Raw genomic sequence first — 26,394 nt, 5'->3', positions numbered from 1 at the left:
AAAAGGTGAGCTAGATTTCCTTTTCCAGTGGCTCCACCGCTGGATTCAGCAGTGTTACATGATAAGTTGTATTGATCACAAATAAAATATGGACACATAGAGACTTTCTTTAAGATTTAATGTGTCAAAATTGATTCTTTTTATGATTATATGCGCAAGAAAAACACAAAGTGTGCAAAAAAAGAATTGCACAAAAAAATGCCGCAGCTGAATAAAGTTCCTTCTGATGAAAACTTTCACACCTCATGTTTCAGTTATTTGCTTACAAACTTATCAGATCATTTTAGGACCCAACAATAGCCCTGGGTTATTATTAACCCACCTCATGTCCTGTGATGGATTTTTGTTATTGGATAAATCTTTCTGCAAACACTTAGCTCATCAAATCTCAAAAGTCAAAATAAGATGGGATCGGACCATGTTCAGGCTTTTTACACTGCACTTCCTGTTTCATGGCGAGACGTCAAAGTATAGTTATGCCCTGCCATTTAGTTAGATAACATAAATTTAAATTTGAATGTAAAATAGCATTATGTCCAGTTGCTGGTGTTAAACACCAGCTTGTAACAGGGTGTATTTATTCATTTATTTGGTGTTTCTGTCTGCGTGGCGTTTTAGTAAACTCATCAGAAACTCGTCAGAAGCGTCACTTTGGCTCAAAACAAACGCAGCCTGGAGTTTTCTGGCAGCGGTGCAGTCAAGGAGCGCATGTCCTCCTTCCTTTCTTTAGTTTCATACAAATGCAGCTACAGCTACAGGATATAATTAACTGTCAACTTATGAGGGATGACAAGTAATCGTCTGCACATCCTTCATTTATAACTCCAGAAAATGACCTAAGATAATGATTATGATAATGGTGCGAACATTAATATTGCTTTTACTGGTCTGACTCTTTTTCTAAGTTTCGTCTTCATCGTCATCATTTCCATAAACGCTTAAATGGCCTGAAAATACATGTTGCTCTCACAATCCAACACACGATAAATACACTTCAGCTTTCAGTGTGCTCCGGGATTTGTACTTCTGAATAACAAAGATCTTGGACCCAGTTTTAACCAGATGCTACTGCGTCATATTTGTTTTCCTTCTGAATGAAGTGGAATACGGTCGAGATCCGTCGGGCTCCCGTTGCATGAAACAGATATAATTTATCGTACGTCGGTCATTCATCTGCAACATGTGCTGTTTATTGCAAATGTGTCTTCCGTGCAGCTGCACCACACACAACACATGTCATCCTTGTCACTACAGCATCCTCTTCTCACTTTTTCTCTCTCTCTTTTTTTTTATACCAACTTCTGTTGTGGAAATAGAATATAAATCACCTCAATATTTGTATTAGAATGTCTATAATGCATAAAAAATGTACCAGGCCTGAACACAGTGATCTGTAAAGAGCATTTTTAGCCCTCGTTGGCAGCGACGCCAGTTTCCAGGGAGGTGTACTCTGTCTTCTAACGAGGTGCGCTTGTTAAAAATTCAGGAAGGATATTAATAATTTCTCTGGATCTAATCTGCTCATGCACAGTTGTCTTTGTGGAATTCTATATTTGAACCAGAGCCTGGATGAACCAAATGCACCTCCCTGCTTCAAACTGCATTAAAGCGACCCAGTCAATAATAATAACAATATGATAATGTAGGAGTTTATGAAGATTTTTCTTTTTGAGTAATTTTAACCTAACAGTGACAGACAGATATAGAGGGATGTTATTGGAAGAAACCTTTGAGGGAGTTCAGTTTGGAGGTGGAGCAGCGCAAAAAAAATACAGATTGGCATTTTTAAACAGCGTCACCTTCATTTAGCTGCTTTATAAAGTGAATTCTCCGTCTGACTCAGCCTCAGGGAGCATAAACCACGTCCTGTCCGGCAGCCAGGCTCTCTGCTCTGGTCCACCGTGCCGGCTGGCATCGTCACGGAAACCGGAGCGTGATCAAGCTGCTGATGCCCAGCCTGGCTCCAGTGGGCCGTGGGCGCCGCGCTGCGCCGCCCCCTGCACTCCGGCTCGGCGTGGAGACACCTGTAGCATGGCGGGCGTTTTCACACCTGTCGCCGTGAGCGGCGGCGCCGTGAGGAGGGGGTCCAGACTTCCTCCCTCCCGCCCGACGACTGCAGCTAGCATTTATACGGCTCAGACGGACTGAAGCAGAGCCCTGGTACCTCCAGATATGCTCAGGTGTTACAGCGTCACACTTCAGGTGTTCTGCCGACTATGATTCAGTACTCCACAACAAAATCAAAGAGTGACAAATAAATGTGTAAGGTGAATCAGGTTTTTATCCCCCTACGATAGCAGCACACAGGCATATCTGACTCATTCAGCCTTTCACTCCTACAAGTTTCAATCTAACGACAAGTTTTGTTTTTTGTTTTTTTTTTTTTAGGCTGTGCAGTGAAGTTAAACTGGAGCACAATCCATAGAGAGGTTGCTTTGGCTATCAGTACGTATGAGAGGACCTGAATCTTAGAAACGTTTTATATATGTGACTTTTAAGAGGCTCAAGCACAAATGGTAACACTTTACTTGAAGCACCCCTGTGTAACATATTATAAGTACATTATAGCACTGTATAACTGTAGTTATAAAAACTCATAAATGATCACAATGCTTTATAACATCAGGACCTAACCCTAACCCTAACCCTGTGCTGTATAGAGGGTTATAAAGCATTGTGATCATTTATGAGAGTTTATAACTACTTATAATGTGTTGTACTGGATGCTTCAAGTAAAGTGTTACCGCACCAATTATTAAAACAAACTGATCTCTTATCAGATGCAGTTTCAAAATGTAGGTGAGGTTTTTGGTGGTTTTAAAACTCACTGGCGTTTCTCTCTTGCTTTGTCCTGCATGAAATTCATAAAAGTCATATTCTGTGTTTCTTCAAACTCATTCGGCAACAATAAACAAACCTTGTGAGCTGCGTTGTGCTGCCGTGTGAACATGCAGAAATAACTAACTGTTAAACCGTTACAGATGTGATTCACAAGACGTCTGATAACGCCTTATTGACAATTATTTGTCACCTTTCAAGACACGAGATGAAATATTTTATTATGTCATGTTGAATTCACAGAGTCTTTAAAGCGGGGTGTTAAATGACAGCTGTTAGTGCCGGGCGGCTCGACCAGCTGCAGTGACTGCAGGGGTCTCTCAGCCCTTTGAGCAAACACCTGGGGACTGCTGGGTAATCCTGAGTCAGTCCTCCACCACACCTCCACTCATCTGCACGGCTACAGCCGTCCCCGGCAATGGGCAACCTGCCAGACCTGCCTACTCCTGCAAAATGTCACCTTCTTCTTATCGGTGGTTTCAGTGGAATCACAGTCAGAAAGTTCAGGAAGTGTTCCCAACTCAAAGATCCCGATCGATTTTATTCTGTTTGATTATAACAGTGTGAATGTTTTTCATGACTAGATTCTTTTCTTTAGGGGAAAAAAAGAAAAAGAAAGACGTCCTTGTGTTGGTGAGATGCCAGAGTTCACTTTCGCTCTTTAAAAGCAGGCGGTGAAAATCCAGCTCGGTAAACAAGCACTGAGCTGCAGTTTAGCGTCGACTTCCTGGTTGAGCTGGAGCACCTGATGCCGTCATGGCAGGAAGAGAAAGCAGAAAGCCGAGGGCTCGGCCGCAGAGAGCAAACACGGCCGCCATCTGCCCCGCCTCACAATGAGGGAGTGATTAATCTGCTGCGTGCTGTACGTTTGAATAATGTGGACGATTCACGATCACTAAGGAGCCGATTCAAGTGTAAAAATCCACCAGCGGCACACTGAACTCACACAGTGGCTCTGATTATTTAATGAACTTCTGTTTGCACAATATAGCAGAAATACTGCCGCTCCGCCGCGCGTGAAAAGCAGTCTGAAGATATTAGACTCCAGAACACATTTCGGTCAACAGTCTGCTCACGTTATGTATCAAATAAATTAGATCCTAAGTGAAAAGATAGTGTCACATTTTTATAATTACTCTGATCCAGATCGTATTCCGGATACAGAAGATAATTTCAGCTTTTAATATAATATGAAAGTTAAGGATTTTTTTTTAGCAGATTTAAAGGGCTGATAGGATCTGTGTCGAGGCAGAAGAGATTAAAGTTATTAAAGGCAGGACAGACAGAAAGTTACATTTCATCAGTAGAAAATAACTTGTAAGGCCGGTTTTCACTTTAACTGCATTAAGGTTGGTTTGAAAGCTAATAGTTTCCCTTCTGCACATCAACAACTATTTTCATATTACGTTCTCGGAGTTCTCCAAAATTTCCCACTTTCCCAGTGGGAATTCCTCAGTTTCACAGTATTTGGGTTTATTTTTCCTCCTCATCAGTGAGAACTTTTCCAATCACTCATGAAAGCAGCTTTTTCTTCAGTTGGAGGGACGGAAACTGATCAAACCCTGGCCTCCAGGGTCGTTTTTTGCTGAAGAAGTAATTGTAACAACTGTTACTGATGAAGCAGGATGTTTTGTAGCCTCACAGGAAGGTTTACAGCCTCTCAGTATCGTTCCACTAATTCTTTAAAGTGGTGAAGACCGGAGCAAATTAAACCTCTGAGTGTGTGTGTGTGTGTGTGTGTGTGTGTGTGTGTGTGTGTGTGTGTGTGTGTGTGTGTGTGTGTGTGTGTGTGTGTGTGTGCTGGCTTCAGCCTCCCGCTGTCCTCCTCACCTGTTGCATTTTGATGTCTGTCTTTGGGCTCCTCAGTGTTTTTATTTGTTTTCATGGCGTTCACCATGTTGATCTTTTGATGCCTTCTGTCTTTCATCCAGGCCACAATTGGAATCGATTTCCTGTCGAAAACCATGTACTTGGAGGATCGGACGGTAAGGATCTTTATCACAGCAGTCCAACGCGCCACAGAGATGCAAAATGTGCTTTTATTGTCTTAATCTTGCTTTCAGCTCATATTTTCCACCTTGGAATGAATGATGCCGTCAGATATCAGCGTTGTTTGTCTGTTTATCCCAGAGAATTTATCAGTTCAACCTTGGAAGGGAAGGTTCTGCTCGTATGAATAATGCCTCTTGATGAAATGTGAGTGTGTCGGGCTCGTCATCGTTCTGTCTCTGCACCCAGGTGAGGTTGCAGCTCTGGGACACGGCGGGCCAGGAGCGCTTCAGGAGCCTCATCCCCAGCTACATCCGGGACTCCACCGTGGCCGTCGTGGTCTACGACATTACCAGTCAGTGCGCCGCACCCTTCACCCTCTGCTGCCACCGCTAATGCTCAACTATAAGCATTTCCAAAGGGAATTACTACCAGTACATTTGAATCCACTGCTGAGAAAATGCACGTAATATGAAGTCGAACTGTTCAGTATTCCAGTGTTGCATGGATGATATTTACTAACAGCGACTCAGTGCAAATCCAGTTACAGCTAAACTTGAACTAAAATCATTAAATCAACTTGGGAAATGTGCCTAGATTCACTTCAACAACCTTAGAGATAACTCACATCATCCATCAGGAGCAGATAGAAAGACATTTAAGATGGGCAGAGCCATCAAATGAAAAACTGTTGTTGATGCTTTTGAACTGAGTAATTTCTACAAAAATGTATTTTGAAATAAAATACTCTCTCCTTTTCAAAAAAGCTTACAAAGAAACAAAAACAGAAACACTCACTGGCCACTAAGACATGAATTTCCCTCCTGGTTTCATGAACAAACACAGTTCAGCCTTCCAGCACTGCTACCCTCATCCTGCTTTTCACCTTGAGGCAGACGGGCCAGTCTTTCTTCATCAGATTCCTCATCTGTGAAAGTGATGCCGCTCTCAGTCTGCTCACCGGTGAACCTGAATATTCAGTGAACGAGGCGAGGTCGGAGGGATTTATTAAGACCTTTAGCAGGCTGCAGAGCTGCGGATGTTCGGCACCGCACATTGATTTATTGTGCATTTCCAGTACTGCGTGCATCACAGAGCTTCACCTCTTAAAGATAAGATCAAGAAGCCGGAATAATTTCAGACGGATTCACATTTTGTGAGAATCTATGCTGATAGACACACAACCTGTCATCTACTCATGAATAGATGATAAAACTTCACCTAAAGCATTACAGTGATCTACACCGACTTGTTTCCAGACGTCAACTCGTTCCAGCAGACGTCAAAATGGATCGATGACGTGAGAACGGAGCGAGGAAGTGACGTCATCATCATGCTGGTCGGCAACAAAACAGACTTGGCGGACAAGAGGTAAAGAAAAGGCCCGAACATTTTGCATCTTTCCAGCATCGCAGATCGTGTTTGTTTTTCTGCTGTTTGTTTCTTTGTAATATTGATCGCTGTCACTCACAGTTTCTGCCTGCTGCTGAAATCTCCTGTGGAAATCAACAACGTTCGCAGCCACAGTATTTTCATGGCCTGAAATGTATTCACGCTTTGATTGCACCACAGCAGATGATTTAATAGCTTTTATTCTAATGAATATTGAAAAAGGTACCTGCTCTACATTCTTCAGATGGCGACGATATTATTCTGAAAACAATAATGCATGTTTGATTACAATAAAAAATTTATGAAGCCGTTACAAATTCAGCGGAATATTTTGGTAAACATTACATTTTAATGCAGATTTAGGACGTTCAGCCCCGGCAGTCTGCGGGACGTCGCCGTGAGGGCTCTTCAGGACGGAGAGAACGCCCTTTAGAGGAGAACGTTTTGTTCAACCTGCCTCCTAAACTCGCGGTCTCGTCTCACATTTTGCCTTTCGGTCAGCCTTTCTCACTTTCCATGTCGGCGCCATGGCAACCGCGATGTGCCGAGCGTCGGCCTGTCAGTCATCCGAGCCGGAGAGCCGGGGAACAAGGCCTGATAGAAACATCAAACCCCTCCTGCAGAGACGACGACGTGATTAGATATTGGAGCGTCATGCTGAATAAATTTGTGTATTAATGAGGCGGAACTGATTGTTGTGGGACTAACGCAGCTTCATTTTGATTTAATATTAAGCCCATCTCAATGCTATAGAAAGACGGGCGTGAGAAATTAATGTTTGGTGCCTATAATACTTCAAACATTCGTGAATTCGCTCCTCGGGTTAGCCGTTAATGTGCTGTGTTCTCGTGATTATGGGGAGAACACTGTCGGCTCTGAAAACTGAAAATTATTGCTTACATGAGCAAGTTTTTCAGTTTGTGGAGGCGCTGGAGCGTCGTAGGCTGAGCGTCCGCGAGGGAGCATTGTGCTTTACGCTTCCGTACTGTACATGTAGGCAGATGGCGTGTCTGGTGCGGTACGATGAGAAAATGCTGATGAGACGGGATGTTTAATAAAGCCGAGACGGGGGAAGAAATTGATCTGAAGAGCGGCCGCTTAGAGAGAGACGTGGCGAAGCTGAAATGGCACAAAGCAGAAATATGCAGCACAGGAAGAAAGAGGAGAGAATAAAAGGGAGCTTTGAACCATAAAATTACTTGAGTCTCAGTGCCAAAGTGTATTAATGGTGCATAAGTACAAAATGTTGGCAAGAGACAGATATCAGACGTAAAGGAATCAGTGGAATATAAAAACAGGCCCACCTACTCTCCCGCTAATCCTTCCCCTACACCGCCTTTTCCCGATATCTTACAGAAGCTTTGAAAACTTACAATAACTCCCAAAAGTCCCAAAAGCTGGACAAAACAGTTGGAAATGTAAAAATAAATAGGTGATTAATGAAGACGGAGACCTGCACTCAGCGGAGTCGCGCCTAGGATGGAAGAGGTTCTGGGTGTGTGCTTCAGCCTCTGCAGTGCGAGGCAGCAGGTTTTAATGCAGCAGCCGATCAGTCTGGACGCCTCCAGACAGCACGGGCCTTTTCCTCTCAGAACGGCAGAAATGCCGGCGTGTTGCCGCTGTCGTCTGCGGCTACGAGTACCGACGGCGAAGAGACGGATCTCTTAATTTGGTCCAGACAGAAGCTGTTTGAAGTTGTGGTCCGTTTGTTTGCTGGAGACGTTTATGAGGATGCTCCTTTTTATTTTCTTACACAGATAAGGCCGACTTCCTCCTGTCTGCACCCATCAAATCTCCAACGCTCCACATTAAATGTCAGTTTCGCCGCGCTTTTTTTCCTCCCGGCACTGCTAGTAATTTAATTGTTGTTTTCTCCTGCCCAGTAACAATAACATTTACAGCAGCGGAGAGTAATTCACAGTTCACCACATGTCAGCGGCGGCTGAAGGGAAATGCCTGTGCAGACAGTTTTCAGGATGAATTTCCCCGGACTTCTCAATAAGAGTTCATGGCGTCTCGTAACAGAAAAGCGCTGGTTTCAGCCCAGTTTGAAGCTGTGTGGACAGTCACTCATCTCACACAATGCAAGTCTGAAAAGTGTTTGCTCATTTGTCCTGCTTAAATGTTCCAGATCATCAAACACATTTAAATATAAGACAAAGACAACACGCAAACACAAATTCAGTCTCTAAATGAAGGATTTTATGATTAAGGGAGAAACAAACCTGTGCGAAAATGTCTGCTAATTGCACTACGTCATTTTGGCTGGTCCAGTCTTGTAATGTCACATTACGCCTCAAGCTGGTCTAACAAATGAAGATAACTAAACAGAAAGCCGTCCGAACGTTGAAAGACATACCGTACCTTATCCAGCGTGTTTTAAATTTTAACTGAAGTTGTCAGTTCTCAGGGTTGTTTTTCTTCCTCATATCTTTTGTTTTCACCGCTTCATGCAGTGAAGTCTTATAAAGGAAATGTGAGCCTCCAGAAAAATGGTTGTAACTTTTCCCCTTTTTTAATTTGTGTGTAATTTACAGTCCCTGGAGCTTTTTGGCCCTCACTGTGGCCTGGCGGTTAAACCTCCAGTAAATGCTCCGCCGCTGCGAGGAAGCGGCAGCTTGTTTAACGCATTAATATCACCTTTCCTAATTTGCCCTCCCCTGAAGGTAAATCTGCCTTATTGCTGAGCACAGAGTTTGACAACTCGTTCCAGGAAAAACCCAATTTACATTTAACTGCTGCAGGTTTGCAGCGCTCCTTTTCAGAACGGCATCGTGTTATTCTCGACCTTTAAAACCTTAATTCTGTTATTTATTTTATTTATTTACTCGTTTTGGTTTGTTGCAGTCAAAAGAAATAGGGTAAATATGAAATAGGGTGAAGGTGAAATGCTGGGTAGAGCATTCCATGTCCGGCAGCGTCTGCAAAATGAGGTTTTAATAAAGCAGGCATCTGAAATATGATCATATGGATTGATCTTCATTATCAGATATAAACTGTGGGTCAGTGCAGATTTGCTGTGGTTAAACGAGTCAGATCTGTCTTGACATGCGGCACTGAAGTTTTTATTACTGGAGTGTATTAGAAGTGTGTGTGTTTACGGAGAGCCTCTACTTGAGATGAACTCCCCTCTGTGTGTGTTGGTTTATCCACTCGTGCGTGGCAAAGCTTTTCACAACACTCAGTACATCGAGGAGTTGATGTATGCAAAGTTTAGGCGCTGTACAGTCTGAGGGTCTGAGCTCCGGGGGAAGTGTGTGCGGCACACACACAGTAACACACCAGGCTCCGCTCGGCCGGAGTGCAAAACAACGGGAAGACGCTCGATGCAGCATTCGCTCTTAAAGCTACTGCATATATTTGTAATTGATAGTTGGTTTCATCGTCATAGTTCTGTTTCCCGTCCGGCCGTCCGTCTGAATGCGAGCAGCGTCTCCAGCTCCTCAGTCAGGAGAGCGGCTCTCGTCTGTTCTAGAAGCCACTAAATGGAGTCATGGCAGCATTTGCATAATTGGCCGTGTGCTTGTGATTGTAATCGACACTGTGGAGGAGAAGAACGGCAAGGGCTGAATATGGCGAGCATGTTAGGATCCATAAATCCCTGCCTGGCTGTCAGCCGTCAGGATCAACCAGCCGCTCTTCATTTGCAGTCTGGATGTGAAGGGGGCTTCTGCACCAGGAGGGGGCTGCAGGCCAGGTATGGCTGCCAGCACTTACTGACAGCTCCACACAGATAAGATCTGCTGTGAAATGTGTGATACGAATGAATGAATTAATGAATGAATGAACCACCCAAACACATTGTTTTCTTCTATTTTGTCAAGACGCTATGATCTGGAGTGGCTTGAAGTTTACAACACGAGCAAAAACAAATACTTCTAAAATTCTGGACCCTCCGTTTGTCCCACATTTCAGTGAAGCAGATTCTGCTGTGCCGCTGTGTATAAATGGGGCTGGGATGCCTCGTGCATCCGTTATGCGGCTGTCTTGCCAGCCGCCTGCGTGATGATGAAAAAGCCCTGTTATTGTTTAAGCTGGAACTCAGACGTAGACGTCCTGAAATAGCCACAGAGACACCGGTGCAGCTCCGTCACCTGCTCCTGTTACGTAAATACGTCTTCAACTGCAAGATTTTCCCAGCAGAGGGCTGATTTTCTTTATTTCCAGGCTCGGCCTCACGCTCGCTGCATGTGAGGCATGAATAATCCGTTTTATAGAAATGTGGCATTGCTGTGTGTGAAGTAACACGGCCATGTCGGTGCGCTCCTGCTCGCCGTGCCGAGCTGCTGACAGTGAAGCGCTTTAGAGGAGGTGCTTTGAGCAGAGCCGGGTTACGTCACCCTTTTCCCAGGGAGCGCAGGGCAGGTTGGTGTAAGCCCGCCGTCTTGAACCAAGCCACGAGCGGCGCAGGTCTGCAGAGTCAGCAGGACTGCGGCGATCTCTCTGTTTGCCTCAACAGATACCTGACAGGGTGACTGAGCCAAACAGCCGCCGCCAGGCCCATTGGCACGTTATGCAAATCAGCTGGTGTTAATTTCTCACAGGACGATGTGATTAACTGCTCTCAGACAATTAAACCTGGCGAATCCTTGCTGGAGCCTCGGCTCCAAACTGTGAGTTTTTGCTTGCAGGGTTTCTCGTCTGTTGGCACTTCGTTACGGGCAATGAGGACGGTTCCCCCAGTGTTTTAAATGTGCCGCGTCTCGGTGAAAGTTTACCCTCTCTCTACAGGCAAATCACCATTGAGGAAGGAGAGCAGAGGGCCAAAGAGCTGAGCGTCATGTTCATCGAGACCAGTGCCAAGACCGGCTACAACGTCAAACAGGTGAGTGGTTCCACAGACGTCCGCCAACATTACAGAGCGTCGGGGAGACTTCATGGTGGGCAGACAGACAGTTAATCAAGAAACATTTAGGTTCGGTAATCTTTATGGCCTGGATCAATTATTGACCTCTTCAGTCTGACTCGTAATGTTTATGTCAGGCCTGGTAAAGCGGAATATGAGGCAGTTCAAAGGCACTTTGTGCAACTATCAAACATGCAGAAAGAGTTTCTTGCCTCATAAATCATTTTTTAAATCCTATTTTTACCACTTGCAGTCTTCAGGTGACGTATGCTCCAACCAGAACCTCCCCACACCTGCCCTGTGCTGTTAGTGCATGGGCTGCACCATACATCTTCAGGAGCTGTCCTCAACCGACAATGATAGATGTACTTCCACTCTACACAGACATCGGCCTGGTTAGTGCAAACTAACAGACATATAGCTTGAGTGTAGCTTTTAGGAACATCTGTGAACCCCTTTCCAGTCTGTTGGAAACCACAGTCAAGCAGACACTAGTCCTCGTAGTTTTGCCAGTGTTTTGTGGAGTTGAATGACCAGACATAAATGAGTTACTGCTATTCACTGGGACGTGGCACAGTAGCCTGAAATTAACAATGTCACAATCATGTTTCAATCACGCATCATGGTTGCGTTACCCATCAGAAAAGGTTCATGTTTAAATGGCAACATTTCAGAACGACGTAAGTTTCCACAGAAATGGCAGAAACGCTGAAAATGTGCCCAAATGTTTTCAAAATGTAGCGTCTGCAGTTCCTCCAAGCCTTGTTGTCGAAACCCAAAACGCAGCAAAAGTTTTGTATTTTCACCTGAAAGCGTTGCTGTGTAAATGGGGCCTCAGGAAGCCGATAGCCACAGAACGTCATCCCTGAGAATCCACTACTCATGGGGCGGATTTCAGGGAATCACCAGTTAAATTCAAAGCCGGGCAGACTGCGGCATCTGTGTCTGCTTCTCCTAGTCAGGTAGCATTAGCATGTTTTCAGCTGGACGCTACTATTACAGGTCGCCGTCGCACACACGTATATGTGCTATGATTTATGAGTAAAAAGGAGAATTGGCTCATTTCATGGTACTCGAAGTTCACTCAAAGATGCCTCCTAATTTTTTTTTATTCAAAGCGTGTCTCATCTGTTTAGACAGAAAACTCAGTCACAGAACAAAACACTACCTCTCTATAATCAATTCAAATTAAAAGGCTACTCAACATGCTTTATTTCTTATGGCTAAAATAATCTCTTTTCTCTCCAAAAAAAACATAGGCCTGAATTTAGCACCAATGTTTTTGTGTATTCATTAAAAACCGACAAAACAGAAAAACATTTTGTTTTAAAAAAGCTCCGTGGGGCACCTTTTTTTTTTCTTCCATTGATTGTGACGCCATGACAGTGCAGAAAAGACATCTGCTCTCCTGCTATTAATGAGCTGTACATGTATTCATTGCACCCCGATACACAGAGAGAGGCGTCGCTGGTTTAAGACAAAGCTGATTTGTCTGGAAAGCAGCGGTTTGTCTCAAGCAACAATGACAGCCTGTGAAGTCAATAAGCAGGGAGATGAGGGCGCGCTGCGTTGTGTCTGACAGTGGATGTGTCTGTGGCGTTTGCCTCCCTCACGCCACTGCACGGCACAGACAGGAGGCCTTTCTTCACCTTGCTTCAGGGCGCTGGCGGCAAAACGCCAGGGCCGGAGTGACTGTTTTTCGGTGTGTTTCCTCTCCAGCTGTTCCGCCGTGTGGCAGCCGCTCTTCCCGGGATGGAAAGTATGCAAGAAACGAGCAAAGAAGGAAGTATCCTTTGCAGAAAGAACAAAGAAGAAACACTGCTGAAGGGTTAAACATCAGAGTTTGGTTAAGAGCTGATCCAGTTTAAGAGGAAGTGTTACAGTCCTGGTGTGATGGTGCTTTTCGCTGCTCCAGAGCTCATGGAGCAGAGCTGGCGGAGCACTGCCTCTGTTTGAGAAGGTGTCAGCTTGCTGTCTAATTAAGAGTGTTTTCAGGACGGCGGTTGGTTTGTTCAGCGCAGGTATCTGACAGGAGCGCGGCGGTCTGAGGTGATGGGGTCCGGGTCGCTGGTCACTCAGACGCCGGGCGCCTGTTGTTTTGTCTCGCGGTGGAAAAAGGCAGCTGGTTCAATCCGGGGACTGGAGTCTGAGCCACAGACCTGCGGCGCTGCTCCCGTGGCTCCTGCCGTCCCAGCATGTTTGATTTCTTCAGAAATTACTGCAAAACAGCCCAAATACTCCAGGAATATCACCTGATAGTATCCATAGTTTTCCAGGCTCATCGGCTGAAAACCCACCAGCCAGAATTTATTCACTTTGATCTCTCTGACAGAGCGATCGCTCCAACATGCTCATAATGGGAGCTGATGCTGGAGGAGGTAAATACAGCAACCCAGACAAATTCCTCTGTAATTTTCATCAATAACTAAAGCGAGGCCTCAGGCTGTCTGCGCTCTGCTGCTGCATTGATTTTCACATCTGTTATTGCATCTGATGTGATTAACAATGAGGGAAACTGTGTCACACGTTTGGATTGTAGTTTTTTTGTGTTTTTGTCATTTAAGACAGCGGCTGCAAAAGAGAAAGCCCAGAAAAAAAAAAAAAAAAACAAGACGAGGAAATGCAAATGCTGTGATTACAGGTAGTATCACACACTTATAATTGCAGTTTGTCTTGTAATGTCTTTTAGGGGAAAAGCTGCTGTCCCTCATGTTTGTTGTTGTGATTTTGCCTGTTATATTGTTTCGACATGCTGGACTATGATGAGACTCCAATAACCAAGTGAAAGCCAGAAACAGAACCTCAGCTTTTCCATACCATGATTTCCCCTGGATTTTCTGGTCATCTGGTCAGTCATGGCCTTCGATGCGATCTCTCCGTGGCTCTTGCTCGGAACTCCACAGAAAGCTTCACTGCCATCTATCGCTACTGACCCGGCATTGTTTTCACCGGCTCCTTTGGTTTTCATTGCAGCTTGATTTGATGCTGCCACAGCTCCACCCTGGCGGCAGTGTCAGTCCTCCACAACATGCAAAGCTGGTGCCGTCTCTATAGCAACCGTGGCTTCCTTATAAATGCTGCTTTGCCGCTGCTTCGTGTCTCCAGTAACACTGCAGCGTTTACCTTCTGTAACCCAGACGTGAATCGCGTGCCGGCTTCAGTTTCCTCTCTCCTCATCTGTGATTTCTGCCCACTTGTCTTTTTCTGGGAAGTTGTTCAGCCTCCGCCAAACTGCATGACCTCAATAGTAAACTCAGGAGTGGAGCAGTCCTCTCAGCGATTCAGCTCAGTCCCCCCCCCCTTTGTAATTTCACTCAGCGATATTTCCTGGTTGTGAGGCGTCACTCACATTCAGCCAATTACCTTTATCTCCTGTTCTGTTTTTCATCCCTGCCTTAATGAGACATAATGGATGTGGGAGCGAGGAGTGCAGTGAGGGCACGGAGGTGGCGGTGTGGTGATGGATGGTGGGTGGTGACAGTTCCTCGGCTGACACTGTCGCCTAATGGAGTGGCTCCTCTGTTGTGAATAGTATTGATCTCAGCAGCACCTGAGCAGAGAGAGGCTGAGTTCGGCACCCGTTAATGCAGGTGTGTCATCGTCTCCAGGCAAAGCCGGCAGATTAAAGCGCAGGCATGCAGAAGGAGCGTTGCTTCTCTTAATTTAAGCACATATTCTAGCCGCGCGTTCCTTGTTATCTTTTAAATTGCGGGTTTTAAGTTGTGAAAGGATCGGTCACGCTGATTTATGGGAAATGTCAAGGCCTGAGGGGCGCAGTCTTCTGCCTCTGAGAACAATTTCCTAGCTCATCATCATGTGTCATTACCTCTGCAGGTCTGCGCGTCGGCCGGCGGAGGAGGGTGCTTGACCCAGATCAAGTGGCGGGGTCGTCCATGTTAATAAGACCGAGAGTTGGAAAGCAAAATAAATCCCAACACAGACTCTCATCAGGTTGGAAGAGACAGGCAAAGAAAGAGTTTATTAGAGGTATAAAAAAAAAAATAAAAAAAAAGTGTTTTGACGCTGTTGTGTAGGAAAACAAAGTGACTTGGTTCATCTTTCAAGCTTTAGTGTCAACAAGGAGGATTCAGGCTGGCGGAGCAATCGTTTTCCTGTCAGTTCATGTTGTGTATATTAAACTGCAGCAGTAAGACAGTGTCCAAGGGGAAACCTGAACTCCATTTATCAAGTTAAGAATCAAAACTTAGACACACCAGTTTTTTACGCTTGCCTTTTCCTTTTTCTGACACATGATTACTCAAGACATCAAGCTCAGGGCTCAGTTTCATGTCCTTCACATCATTTCAGTTTTGTAGTCTGCAGTTTCAATTTTATATTTCTTTTTATGTCCGCTTAAGAGTCAAAGAAACTTCCAATAAGCACCATAAAACTGTAAAAGTCGTAACTTTCTAGCTTTGGATTGAGGAGAAGAAACGTTTTCAGGAGCTTGAATGTAAATTTGGGACACAGAGGAATTCAAAATTCATTTCAGTTTAGAAGAAGTTGGAAATCTAACGCTTGACAAGTGACATTATAGCAGAGATATAAAATAAATGAAGACAACTAATGACAAATTTTCTCTTTTTTGTGCAGAGAAGTAGAATAAGACATTAGATTGAGTGAATTCAATTATCAGAGCATTTGAATCATCTCAAAGACAGTTTTTCTTGCCTAGCCTAATAAAACAGGCAAGTTAACCAAACGAGCAGGTTGAAATACATGTTTTCACCACAAGGTGGTGTATTGTGTCGCTCTATGAAGCAGCTGGAAGAAAAGAAAACACAACACAGGTGCATCCTAAGTTATCAGCTGGTTGAAAGAAATGTAATGATTAATGAGAATCTGCTGCAGCTACTGTGAGAACAGTTATGCAAGCACTAATTTCTCCAGGAATCTCACGAAAACATAGCGATAGAGAGTGTACAGAGGATCGCTTATCATCTGGATTGCGAACAAAAACTCTGTTGCACACTATAGTCAGCATCTTGCATGTGGGACCAACTTCATTTCCCAGTTTTTCTTTCCCAGAAGAAAAAATTGTGAAGTTCCCTCGCTGTGCTGAATAACTTTAACACCATGCCATTTGAAGATTTTCGACTCACATTAAATTTCTGACTGCATGTTGCTATAAACCCTCCAGGAATGAGGAGTTTATTTTGATTGGAAACCAGAATGTCATCATGGGAAGTGGCTCCATCTGGTGGCTGGAAAGTCATACTGCTGTGTTTTTATCAATGCACAATCCAAAAGATGTATCACCTGTTCAAATATGACACCAAATTATAATTTGAGAAGTTAATAACTTTACACACGACACATGATGCAAGTTTGCTCTCAAGCTCTCGGATTCACAAGTCAATAACTTTTGTTTTTGACCCTTATTGATTGTTCCTGGCCAGCTCTCGCTAAAGCCAGATTTTATATAAACAAATCTTGTGTTAAACATGCAAATTACTATGAAAGTCAGGTAGACTCTGTTACAGGTTAAAAAGAAATGGAAACATCGGCTGTGTTATGTTGATTCCAACTGTTTATTCACAGATTCCAACCGCAATTATTCTGGACTCTAGAACATAATCTGTCCACACTTTTTATGTTTGTCTTTTTTTTTCTTCTTTTTGATAAAGTAAGCCGTCACACAGAAACAGTTTATTCGTTGTATTGCGCTCCTTAGATTCCAGCTGTCAATGTTTCTATTACACCTTTAGTAAATCAGTCCACATAGTTTTCTTTTTTCTTTTTTAATCATGTTATGAGCTCCTCTGGCTCTTCAAGGGAATAGAAAATGCTTCCAAAACACACTTTTAACTATAAGGCGAATAGATGTTATTGTGTAATCAGCAAAACCCTACTGAACTTTCCCAGACGTGCTTCACTTAAGAATTGACGGCACATGAAATGGGACATACTGTAAAGAGGAAGAAGCAATTTTTGGACAGATTATACGTGTATTTTTTGTTATATGTCCCACCTCCTTGCCTTTAAAATTGCAAAATATTTAAGAAAATAATTTTTTTTCAGAGCTGCTTAAGAATAGTCCTACATACACGGCCTGCATGAAGTAAACGAGAATGCTATAGGCTCTGAGGGAGTGAGTCCTATCTGGACCAGTGTCAGTTGTGATGGGAACATCCCTGCCACTCGCCTGCTGATGTGTTCACACTGTTCGGCATCGCGCAGAATGTGTCAGAAGCTTCCTTGACCTTCTCCTCCAGTGATCGACATCAAGCTGGACAAACCGCAGGAGCCCCAGACCACCGAGGCCGGCTGCTCCTGTTAATACTCGGCGCCCGCTCCTTCTGGAACAGAAGACGTCATTTCCTCCACCGCCGCCGCCACCGTGCTTATGTTATGTTGCTGCCGATTGGTTTAACCCTCACGTGACTTTGCACATGGACAATCTGGCCTCCTCACCTGACTGTCAGCAGTCAGGTTGAATTCCCAATATGTTAATTTGGTTGTCAAGCAACACACTTTGTTTGCAAAACTGCCAAGAAAAGAAAAAAAATAATCCTAACCAGAATAAGAAAAAAGACTGAAGTGTGGCAAAAGAAAAGTTTACCAAGTTCTGTATGTGTTTACATTTTTATAAGAAGTTTCCCCTCTTTTTTTTTTTTTTTTTTTTGTATTTTTGTATATTTGAGGAGCTCATTTTTTCATTTAAGAACAAACCCTTGTCTTTGAGAGCTTGAGGAGAGGAGGAGGCTGATTTAGATTAAACTTCTACACCATTCCTGCCCAAACTGTCACCACGCCGAGCAGCGCGTCTCGTGTAGAACGCTTCTCCTGTTTTTCTTTTGCAGCTTTCACATCTGTATTTAACCATGTGGAGACATGGCGCTTGCTGGGATCCTTGACTTTGCGTTTGTGGACGAAGCATCTGGAGTATCTAATGCATGCCTAGATTTGACGCTTAGGTACCGTCTCTGCCCGTGAACACCAGTTTGAATATGTCAATAGTAACATGACACCAGTGACCTGACGCACTCACAGGAGTCCGAGTCGCTTTGTTTATGAACTGGATTTGTATACTTGACTTTGTGTGTGTGTGCGTGTGTGCGTGCGTGTGTGTGTGTATATTTCTGTAGAGGCAGCGTTAGAATGCAGCCATGTAGACGACCACTGCCAGGTCGCCGTCGTTCTCGTCACTTCACAGCACCTTCGGGGTCACCGTCCGCTCACCCTCCTCCCTGGACAGTTGCAGGAGGGTTTCCCAGTCCGGTGAATCACAGACTGTAAAGCAGGATCTGTGAACAGAAACAGGCCTTTAACGTTGTAACGCAGCTTCATCCTGACTGAGAACTGATTCGCACATGTAGACCGTTCAGATGAATATGAACTTGTGATGATCGTCATTGTTGAATGTACACTCACTTAACTGAAGACAAAAAAAAGTATAATTGTGATAGAAACTGCCACAAAACACATTTCCACTGAGATGAAGTTTTCTGTGTTGTTGTTTGGTTGAACTGACGTTGGGTTTACGTGGCGGCGGCGCTGTGACCCTGTGTGAAGCCGCCTTTTTCAGGGCCGCACATCCTAACATACCCGTGGTGAAGACTGCCAGTGTTGCTGAGAACACTACTACTTGAATTTGACTCGTCTTGAAGTGAAATCTGTGCTCAGACAGTGTGCTAAGTCATAGAAACACACACAAAAAAAACTAATCATAACCCCAGAACATTCAGAGTACTGTGTCCTAGAGTAGAGTCAAAACATGTCTGAATGGTCCTTATGTATCCGTTACATAATGAGTCAGATAATAAAACTAACAATGAAAAGAGTCAAAGCAAAGATCAGGAGTCTGTCGGCCAGAAACCAATAAGAGGAGAAGAGGTTTTCCTTCATTCTGCAGATATAATGTTAACAGAAATGTGTTTACATATATTTATATCAGACTTAATGTTGATATGTCCTTTTGTGTTTATTTTGTCTTCAGCCTTTATAATTAAACTTCGTCCTTAAAAATATGTATTGAAGCTCATCTGAATTTCATCCTTAACATGACAATATGTTTATTTTACAGATTCATTCTGACCGTCTCATCCTTATGACTTTATTCTGAACACGACCCCATTATTTCTGTCTTTCTTTAATGTTACATTATTTATCTGTGGAAGGATAAACGTTCTCCTCTTTTTGTTTTTCCTGACGTAGCGTTGAAACTGGAGGACATTTGAATCCCTGGTGCTTGGCATGTATAGTCAGTAATGTACCTCCCGTCCCTTGTGTTCAGAATGGGAACAGCTCACACTTGCTACTGAGCGCACAGTCTTGTAAAGACAGCACTTTTTGAGACTCTTGATTTCGTTTTTGGAAAGTGGAACAAAGTGGTTGATGGGTAGGTATAGACAGACACTGATCTGCGTGTGTTCCCCTCTAAAGCGGACGTAGAATTCATCTCTGTTCCCCCAGAAATGGACAAAGTAAAGCAACAGGTGTGGGCTGAGGATGAGGAGGATGAAGAGAGGCTGAAGTGTGTTCAGTGTGTCACAGCTGAAACACATGTGGTCAACCCGGAGCCGGCTTGCCATTCACACTGTACAGAGATCTAGCATGTCTCTCCAAACGATTAATAAAGATGTCTTATTATTACCAAAATCCTGCCAGATGTTTTTATTTATTTGTTCGTGTGTCCTTCCTGAAATACACACGTCATTTATCACACTTACACCGTGCCCACGGGAATTCCTCCCTTACTAAATTGATCCTCCCAGGTTTCAGTCGGCAGTGCAGACTCATAGAGGCAGTGCATCGTCATAATGAAAATACCCGTCGAGCTATAGAGCCGTGGGAGTAATGTACAGTGGAGCAACAGTTGTGTCAAAAAAAGGTTGGACATGTTGGTAATCCTGCGTGTTGCGGCACGAAACAGTTCCAGCGTGACGAACGCAGCAGTTTCTGCTGATGCCAGGTCACAGTGGGAGTTTCAAGCTTTAAATAAGAAAAACAACAGTTTGACTGAGTGATTATTACAGCTTGCAGAATATCAGTAAGGAGGTGCTTTAATGCAAGTCTGAGACTAAACCTGAAACTCCTGTTAACAAGTTTGAATAGTGATTAAACATAATATGAAATAATTTCTCAAAGTAAATAAACTACAATGAAGATTCAAGTGTGAACAAATCTAAAAGAATGATAGCTTTTACTTATGATGTTTTTTTTTTCCATCATCAACACAGATGAAGCTTGATCTTCTTTGTCTTTAATTTGTTATAGATCCTTTGGTGGAAAATGCCTTGTGTCAGCAAATCAAAAACAAACACAATATTTATATTAATAGAGTAAAACACTAAAATATATATCCATATTCTGTGTGAACTTGATAAGATATGAAGCAAAATAATTACATTAAAATTGCACAAACATCTTTTTATAGCTCAGATGAAAGCTGTAATAATTGATTAATTGTTGTGTTTTGTTATCAGTTCAGTGGACTGTCTCGTCTTTCATGGCCTCTCTTTATAGTGTCATGCTGATGGTGGATTGTCTTCAGACTTGGTTTTTCCGGTTGTTGTCCAGCTGGAAAGGCCGTGGCTCATGCGGCAGTTTGATACTGGCTCGTTGTTACAGTGGTGTCCTGGTTTCTATGAATCCGGTTCACTGACACACTCACTGTATTTATGTGCTCCATGGGATTAGCACTAGTGAGGAAATGCTGTTGCACCATTTATTTTTTTTTGTTGCTGTTGTTGTTGCATAGATTAAAATATTTGTGTGTTGTCTGTTGGAACCACCTAACCCTCTTTGGGCCAAACCTGACGGAGGCCCAGATGATCTGAGGAACACATCAACTCTGAACTAAACACCAGAGTCTTTACAGTGTCCCGGATCCTTTGAGCCAGCCTGGCCAGTGTTTTGCTCTCCTGCAGGATAAAGCAACACGGGCAGGATCACAGTCACAAATCCAGACTTTTCATTCAGAATTTGGAGTTGGAAGATGATGACGCTCACTTTCATTAACTCTTAACAGTGAGAATGCCCCGACACACTCCCCACCCCCAGCACATGGCGGTGCTGCACAGCTCGAGGCAGCTGACCCAACCAGTGGGACGACTAACGACTCCTCACCGCTTCTCCACACAGTTTCCACACACCCGGATAACAATGGCCTCAATACCACGCAGATGCTGAAACACAGTCGACCGCAACCTCAAATTGGGAGTTAACCCCATTTAAGATCTCTGAGTGACACACGTGCTTTTTTTTTTAAACAACTGAACACAATGACACTGATGATCCACTTTTCTGATATTCTCCAACGTGAAACACTTGCCAGATGCTCCATGAGTGAAGTTTATAATCCTCTTACATGGTTGAGCGACTCTTTTGTGCCTGTGTTTTTTGCTGCACCCTCAAAAACAATATTCACATTATCTGATTCACAGCTCTCCTCCTGGATTCACTTCTTCTGGGAAAGTCTCTTAAATTTTTGAAGTGTCGAAAAGAATGAGCAGAATACTTTTACTTCATCAGTCTCAAACACAAAATGCAGACAATGAATCATTTCAAAAATACTTTTATTAAATACTTTGTCGACTAGCTAGCATAAATAAACAATACAATAAGGTATCAGTGTTTAGCAGATGAAATGCAGAGTAGACCATCTGTTATGAGGGTTTTTTTGGGGGGTCTTTGCCCCACTGGGACAGCTGAACTGAATCCCACAGCACCAGCTGGGAGAATTAAGCCCAGAATAAATAATGGGAAAGAGCGACAGAGAGGCGGGAGGGAAGGGGGAGACCTTTGGCAAGGACAAAACAGGGTCTTCACAGGGATACAAATGGATCCACGGCCCTCAACGGTCGCAGCTTCCCTCCCCGAGCTGAGCCTAGTTTTCCCAAACGACCTCCAGGGATCTACTGCATGTCATATCCGCCGCCTTAAAAAGTCTCTTCGGCCGAAAGCCTGCGCCAGGATTTCATTTCCCTGTAGAAACAGAGAAACAGAGTTTGAGTTCTCATTCTAACTTCCCCCTACGTCTGTTTGACTGTTTTGAAGAGAAAGCTTACACGTTGCTGCCCGGGATGATCCTCTCCTGGTGCTGCCTGGTCAGACTCAGCCTCCTGAGGAAGGCGGGCAGTTTGAGCTTTGCTCTGCTCAACCTGGAGGAAGCGCTGAGGACAGAGAAGGAGTGTCGCTCGGGAGTTACGGGCAGGAATTCAGCATTATCTTCTCAATGTTGGGAAGAAAAGAACTACATTTGCAAAAATGTACAGTGTGCCAAAATGCCAGTTTTTCAGGCATTGCATTGCAACCCACCACTCAGCCTGTAATGACGGCTTCTGCTGGGCCTGCGTCCTCGCCTCCCCAGCTCTGAGTTGGCACCCGTCCTCATCCCCGTCCTCCCCCGCTGCCACGCCGTCGGGGATCTGGTCCCACCGCTCGCTGTCGACCCACAGGGCCTCTTGCAGGCTCAGACCGAGGCCCACGCAGGTCACACGGCGGCAGAGTGGGCAGCGAACGTGCAGCATCCCGCTCCTGGCCTGCGACATGGTGTCCAGACACAGCTCGCAGAAGGTGTGTCTGCAGTGGAGGACACGCGGGACCCGGTCCATCCGGGAGTACGGCAGCAGGCAGACGCTGCACTCGCTGTCCTCGCACAGGACCATGACTGAACTGCACCACCAAGCGGGACGATCCAGAACAATGTGAGTCCACTTCAAGGACTGCGGTGGCAAGAGGGCTTGATGTATCCTCCAAAGGTTTGTGGTTGTGTCAGCCTGGAGTAAATATGAAACAACAAAGAACATAACAGACGGTGTTTTAGTAAGAGGACAAAACACAGCTGAGTGCATGTCAACAGCTGCGTCTTCAACATCAAACCTACACGTTGGGGGTAAATATTGCAAAAACAATCATGAAGGCTGCAAAATGCCACAAACAGAGGGTACAGTTTTGAGGCATTTCACTGGATTTTCCCAACACAGCATATGCTCTCTACTTACTTTTCTTTGAAAATTTTGAATATTTTGAAAGCATTGAAATAAAATGTTTAATTTTCCCACAGTGATCATATCTCTTTGCACTCAAACAAACTTCAGCATCTGACACAAACCACAAATGCTGGTATAAAAGGTATAATTTAGAGTTGTGTGTGACCCCATAAAGTTGAAATAAACAAAACAGGGAAAAAATATGAAATCCCTAAAAATGAATTGAATCAAGTATAAATATCTATTACAAATTAAAGTGAGAGTGGATGAGAGTGAGGACTTACGGCCAGTCTGTGCAGCTTGTATGAGAGAGACCTCGGAGTTACAGCCACTCAGATGGGGAGGTCCCTGCAGGACTGAGCTGCTCCGCCCCGCAGCGGTGAGCCGGCCTCGTCTACCGCCTGTTGGGAGGGTCTGGAGCGTCAGGGGGCGGAACATCTTTTCTCATAGCTCCAACAGCTGGGGAGGCAGAGCTGGGCGGCCTCTCTTTTGTTCACGCGGCAGGTGGGAAGTCGGGAGCGCGAGGGAAGGGGCGGCGCAAGCAGATAGATACAGATATCAGTGTAATCGACGGAAGGTTCACTGCTGTCTTGAAAAGACGGGCTCGTCCGGGATTTGAACCCGGGACCTCTCGCACCCAAAGCGAGAATCATACCCCTAGACCAACGAGCCAGCTGTGATCAGCTGATTCCACATGTGGTGATAATAATGCGAAAACATTATATGACACATATTTCCGTGAACATTACATTATTTTTTATTACTGTTGCTCACATCAGGGAAGAGTGTAGGCTTGACGCCATACGCCTACACGGAAGGCTTGATGCTTATAAGACAGCACAAGTTAAGGTATCGAATGCCATAAGTATAAACATTATAAGAGGAAGTGAACATTTTCTTATCAGTTGAAAAAAAAAACCCAGGACTTCCCGCTTTTTTGTTTTGGTGCGACATTTGAAGGCAGGTGGGAAATGCTAAACATACTTGGTTTCACAAAAGTCGGGCTCGTCCGGGATTTGAACCCGGGACCTCTCGCACCCGAAGCGAGAATCATACCCCTAGACCAACGAGCCACGTGTTCGACGCTGGCCGAACAGAACAAAGGTAAAGTATGACATCCACATGGCGCTGAGTATTTATTTTTCCCTTTTCTTGGTGACTGAAAGGTGACTGAAACCTGTGTCCCGGTCAGAGATACAGGAGGGCGTCTCATCAGCAGAGGACCGCCAGAGTTGGAAAACTGAGGAGGAAAACAAAATAAATCATAACCTTCTGGCTAGTGAATTGATCACAGTGAAGGAAATCAGGCTGTTTCGTGACAGGAAAAAGAAGGGAAAAAAAACTTTTTCAATAATTTATTTACAATTTACATTTCATACACTGTATGCAGTACTGTACGCAGTTTTTTTCGCCATACTGTAAACTGGAAAAAACATCAGGTACTTGTTCTAATCAAATATTGCTACAACTTATTGACTGAAAAGAGCAAAGCAATGGGAACTCAGGAGGTTTGCAGCCGACGAGGGGAAAGCAGTCTGTCAGTCTCCGGAAGGAGGGCAGCTGCGTTCAGGGTCAGGGTCAGGGTCAGGTTCAGGGAATAAAGATGTGCCAGCGGAAGGCAGAAATTCAAAATTATTAAAAACTTTCAAGCAGCCTGTACTTATTTGTCACATTATATTGTGAAGTTTATGTAACATGATAATCTCTGTAGTAATAACTGTGTCATATAGAGAAAGGTAACAACTGAAACCAGCGTGTCTATTATTTCTTCTGTCATCGTTTCATCACTTCAACTGGGAGAAGATTCTTTGAACAAATCACCGTTCCGTGACAGTGACGGACAGCGGGCGCACGCACACATGTACACATACACACGAACACACAGTAAATATACGTTCTATTGGTCTAAGAAGGGAGCTTACATTCCCAAGACATGAAAGTGATGGACAATTGATTCAGATGATTTAGTGCAATAAACTAAACCACTTTTTTTCTCTAAACATTTGTTATACAAGCCTGTTTGATTCTATGTTTTTGTTCCACTAACCACCTTTACTTGGTTGCAAACTACCTTTCAAAACTAGCATTTGTCATGGTGAAGGTTTCTGCCTGGACAAGCTCCATTGCTATGGCAGAAACCTACTGCAGCTGCACACGGGTAAGGTTCAAACTGATAGTTCTTGACTGGTCTGGCTTCAGGACCCACCATCTCCCCTGAATGCAACTCAAATTGATTGAATGACACTGCAGTGTAATTTCAACCTGAGAAAGAGTGTACAATCGCCGAGTGCCAACTCAAAATTAAAGTTTCACCAAAAAAAAGAAAAAAGAAAAAAAAAATAACTGGAGAGGGAAATATTCTATATCATGCTATATCTGTTGAAATGTTTATGGAGAAGCAGAAAAATACACTGTGATTTGCATTTCTAGAGTATCAAGTTCAAACATTGACTCATTTACCTTTCCAAAGTCTGAAGTCCACCTGGACCTCCTGCAGAACAAAAGAATAAAAGAGCTTTAATAAGTGTGATATGTACAAATGTAATATGAAATCCTGAGGGTGGGTGTCAAACCGCTTTACAAGGAATTATCGCCATCTACTGTTCAGCTATGTGAATAGACGTTCAGCGTTTCTCCCCCTGGACTCTATTTTCACTGGCAAACACCCACGTGGTCCGTGGCCCACCAGGTGAGAAATATTTGGGGAAAACATTTGGAATTGTCAAAAATAAAAATAAACATAAAAAAGCTTCAAAGCAAAGCTGATAATCGTGGGTGCAACTGTAACTGGTCTGGCCCACCTGAGATCAAACTGTTGTGGAAGTGGAAAAAGCATCTTTCTAACAGCATTCACCCCCACCAGCCTCATTACAGAGTCTCCCCTCTACAAAGGCTGAGATTACACTCAGGAGGGAGGAGGAATCTGTTTTTTCCAATGAAATGGACTTCATGTAAGAGTTATAAAAACTGTTGTCCATCTGAAAACGTCAATATCGAAATGAGCTGCTGTCAAATTCAAAGTTCACCCTGAAGAAGAGGCATGCATGCAGGAATCAGTTTTCTTCCAGATGAGCATTTGGAATCAGCTCTTATAAACTGTACTTTATGGATATGCAGCGTGGTTCCTTCACAAGCTGCTTCAGTCTGAAACCAAGGAGTCCCTCACTCTCCTGGATCCAGAAAAGGACGTGGGTGCGGGTGTCCAGGCGCCATCCTTGCCACTTAGTGACTGTGGTCCGGATCAGCGGCATCAGGTCTGCGTCAAGGCCTCCACCGTGTGGAGCTGGAGGCTGGCTGAGGCGCAGGACCAGCATTGATGGTGAGGGGTCCACAGACATCCAGTGTGCTGATTTTCAAACCTGTCCTACAGGTGCTGCTCCTCTCTGTCTTAAA

At 44.1% G+C, this 26,394-nt stretch overlaps 2 protein-coding genes and 2 non-coding genes across 4 annotated transcripts in view; 1 reads left to right on the top strand and 3 right to left on the bottom strand.

The window, feature by feature from the left end:
• The window catches only part of rab6ba (RAB6B, member RAS oncogene family a), a 50,777-nt gene extending 33,061 nt beyond the window's left edge, over positions 1-17,716 (top strand). Inside the window, exons 3-8 of the mRNA XM_030082862.1 lie at positions 4,770-4,823; positions 5,077-5,182; positions 6,087-6,198; positions 10,951-11,044; positions 12,785-12,851; positions 17,281-17,716. Coding sequence (XP_029938722.1) covers positions 4,770-4,823; positions 5,077-5,182; positions 6,087-6,198; positions 10,951-11,044; positions 12,785-12,851; positions 17,281-17,345 — 498 coding nt within the window. The 3' untranslated portion in view covers positions 17,346-17,716. The remainder of the gene's footprint in view (positions 1-4,769; positions 4,824-5,076; positions 5,183-6,086; positions 6,199-10,950; positions 11,045-12,784; positions 12,852-17,280) is intronic.
• Positions 17,717-21,681: 3,965 nt separating this feature from the next.
• Positions 21,682-23,350, bottom strand: LOC115381465 (E3 ubiquitin-protein ligase SH3RF2). The gene is made up of 4 exons (XM_030082863.1): positions 23,286-23,350; positions 22,328-22,788; positions 22,078-22,182; positions 21,682-21,994 (listed from the first exon to the last, which is right to left on the bottom strand). The coding sequence occupies exons 2-4, from the start codon at positions 22,675-22,677 to the stop codon at positions 21,949-21,951; spliced, it is 501 nt and encodes a 166-aa protein (XP_029938723.1). The 5' UTR covers positions 22,678-22,788; positions 23,286-23,350; the 3' UTR covers positions 21,682-21,948.
• Positions 23,351-23,601: 251 nt separating this feature from the next.
• Positions 23,602-23,673, bottom strand: trnap-ugg (transfer RNA proline (anticodon UGG)). The gene has a single exon. It is a non-coding gene; the product is annotated as a tRNA-Pro (tRNA).
• A 329-nt stretch (positions 23,674-24,002) lies between these two features.
• Positions 24,003-24,074, bottom strand: trnap-cgg (transfer RNA proline (anticodon CGG)). The gene has a single exon. It is a non-coding gene; the product is annotated as a tRNA-Pro (tRNA).
• Positions 24,075-26,394: the final 2,320 nt, after the last annotated feature.

This window comes from Salarias fasciatus, chromosome 23, assembly GCF_902148845.1.
Source record: "Salarias fasciatus chromosome 23, fSalaFa1.1, whole genome shotgun sequence".
NCBI classification, from domain to species: domain Eukaryota; kingdom Metazoa; phylum Chordata; class Actinopteri; order Blenniiformes; family Blenniidae; genus Salarias; species Salarias fasciatus.
Note: the sequence above shows the minus strand (reverse complement) of the source record. Positions and strands in the feature narration are given on the sequence as shown.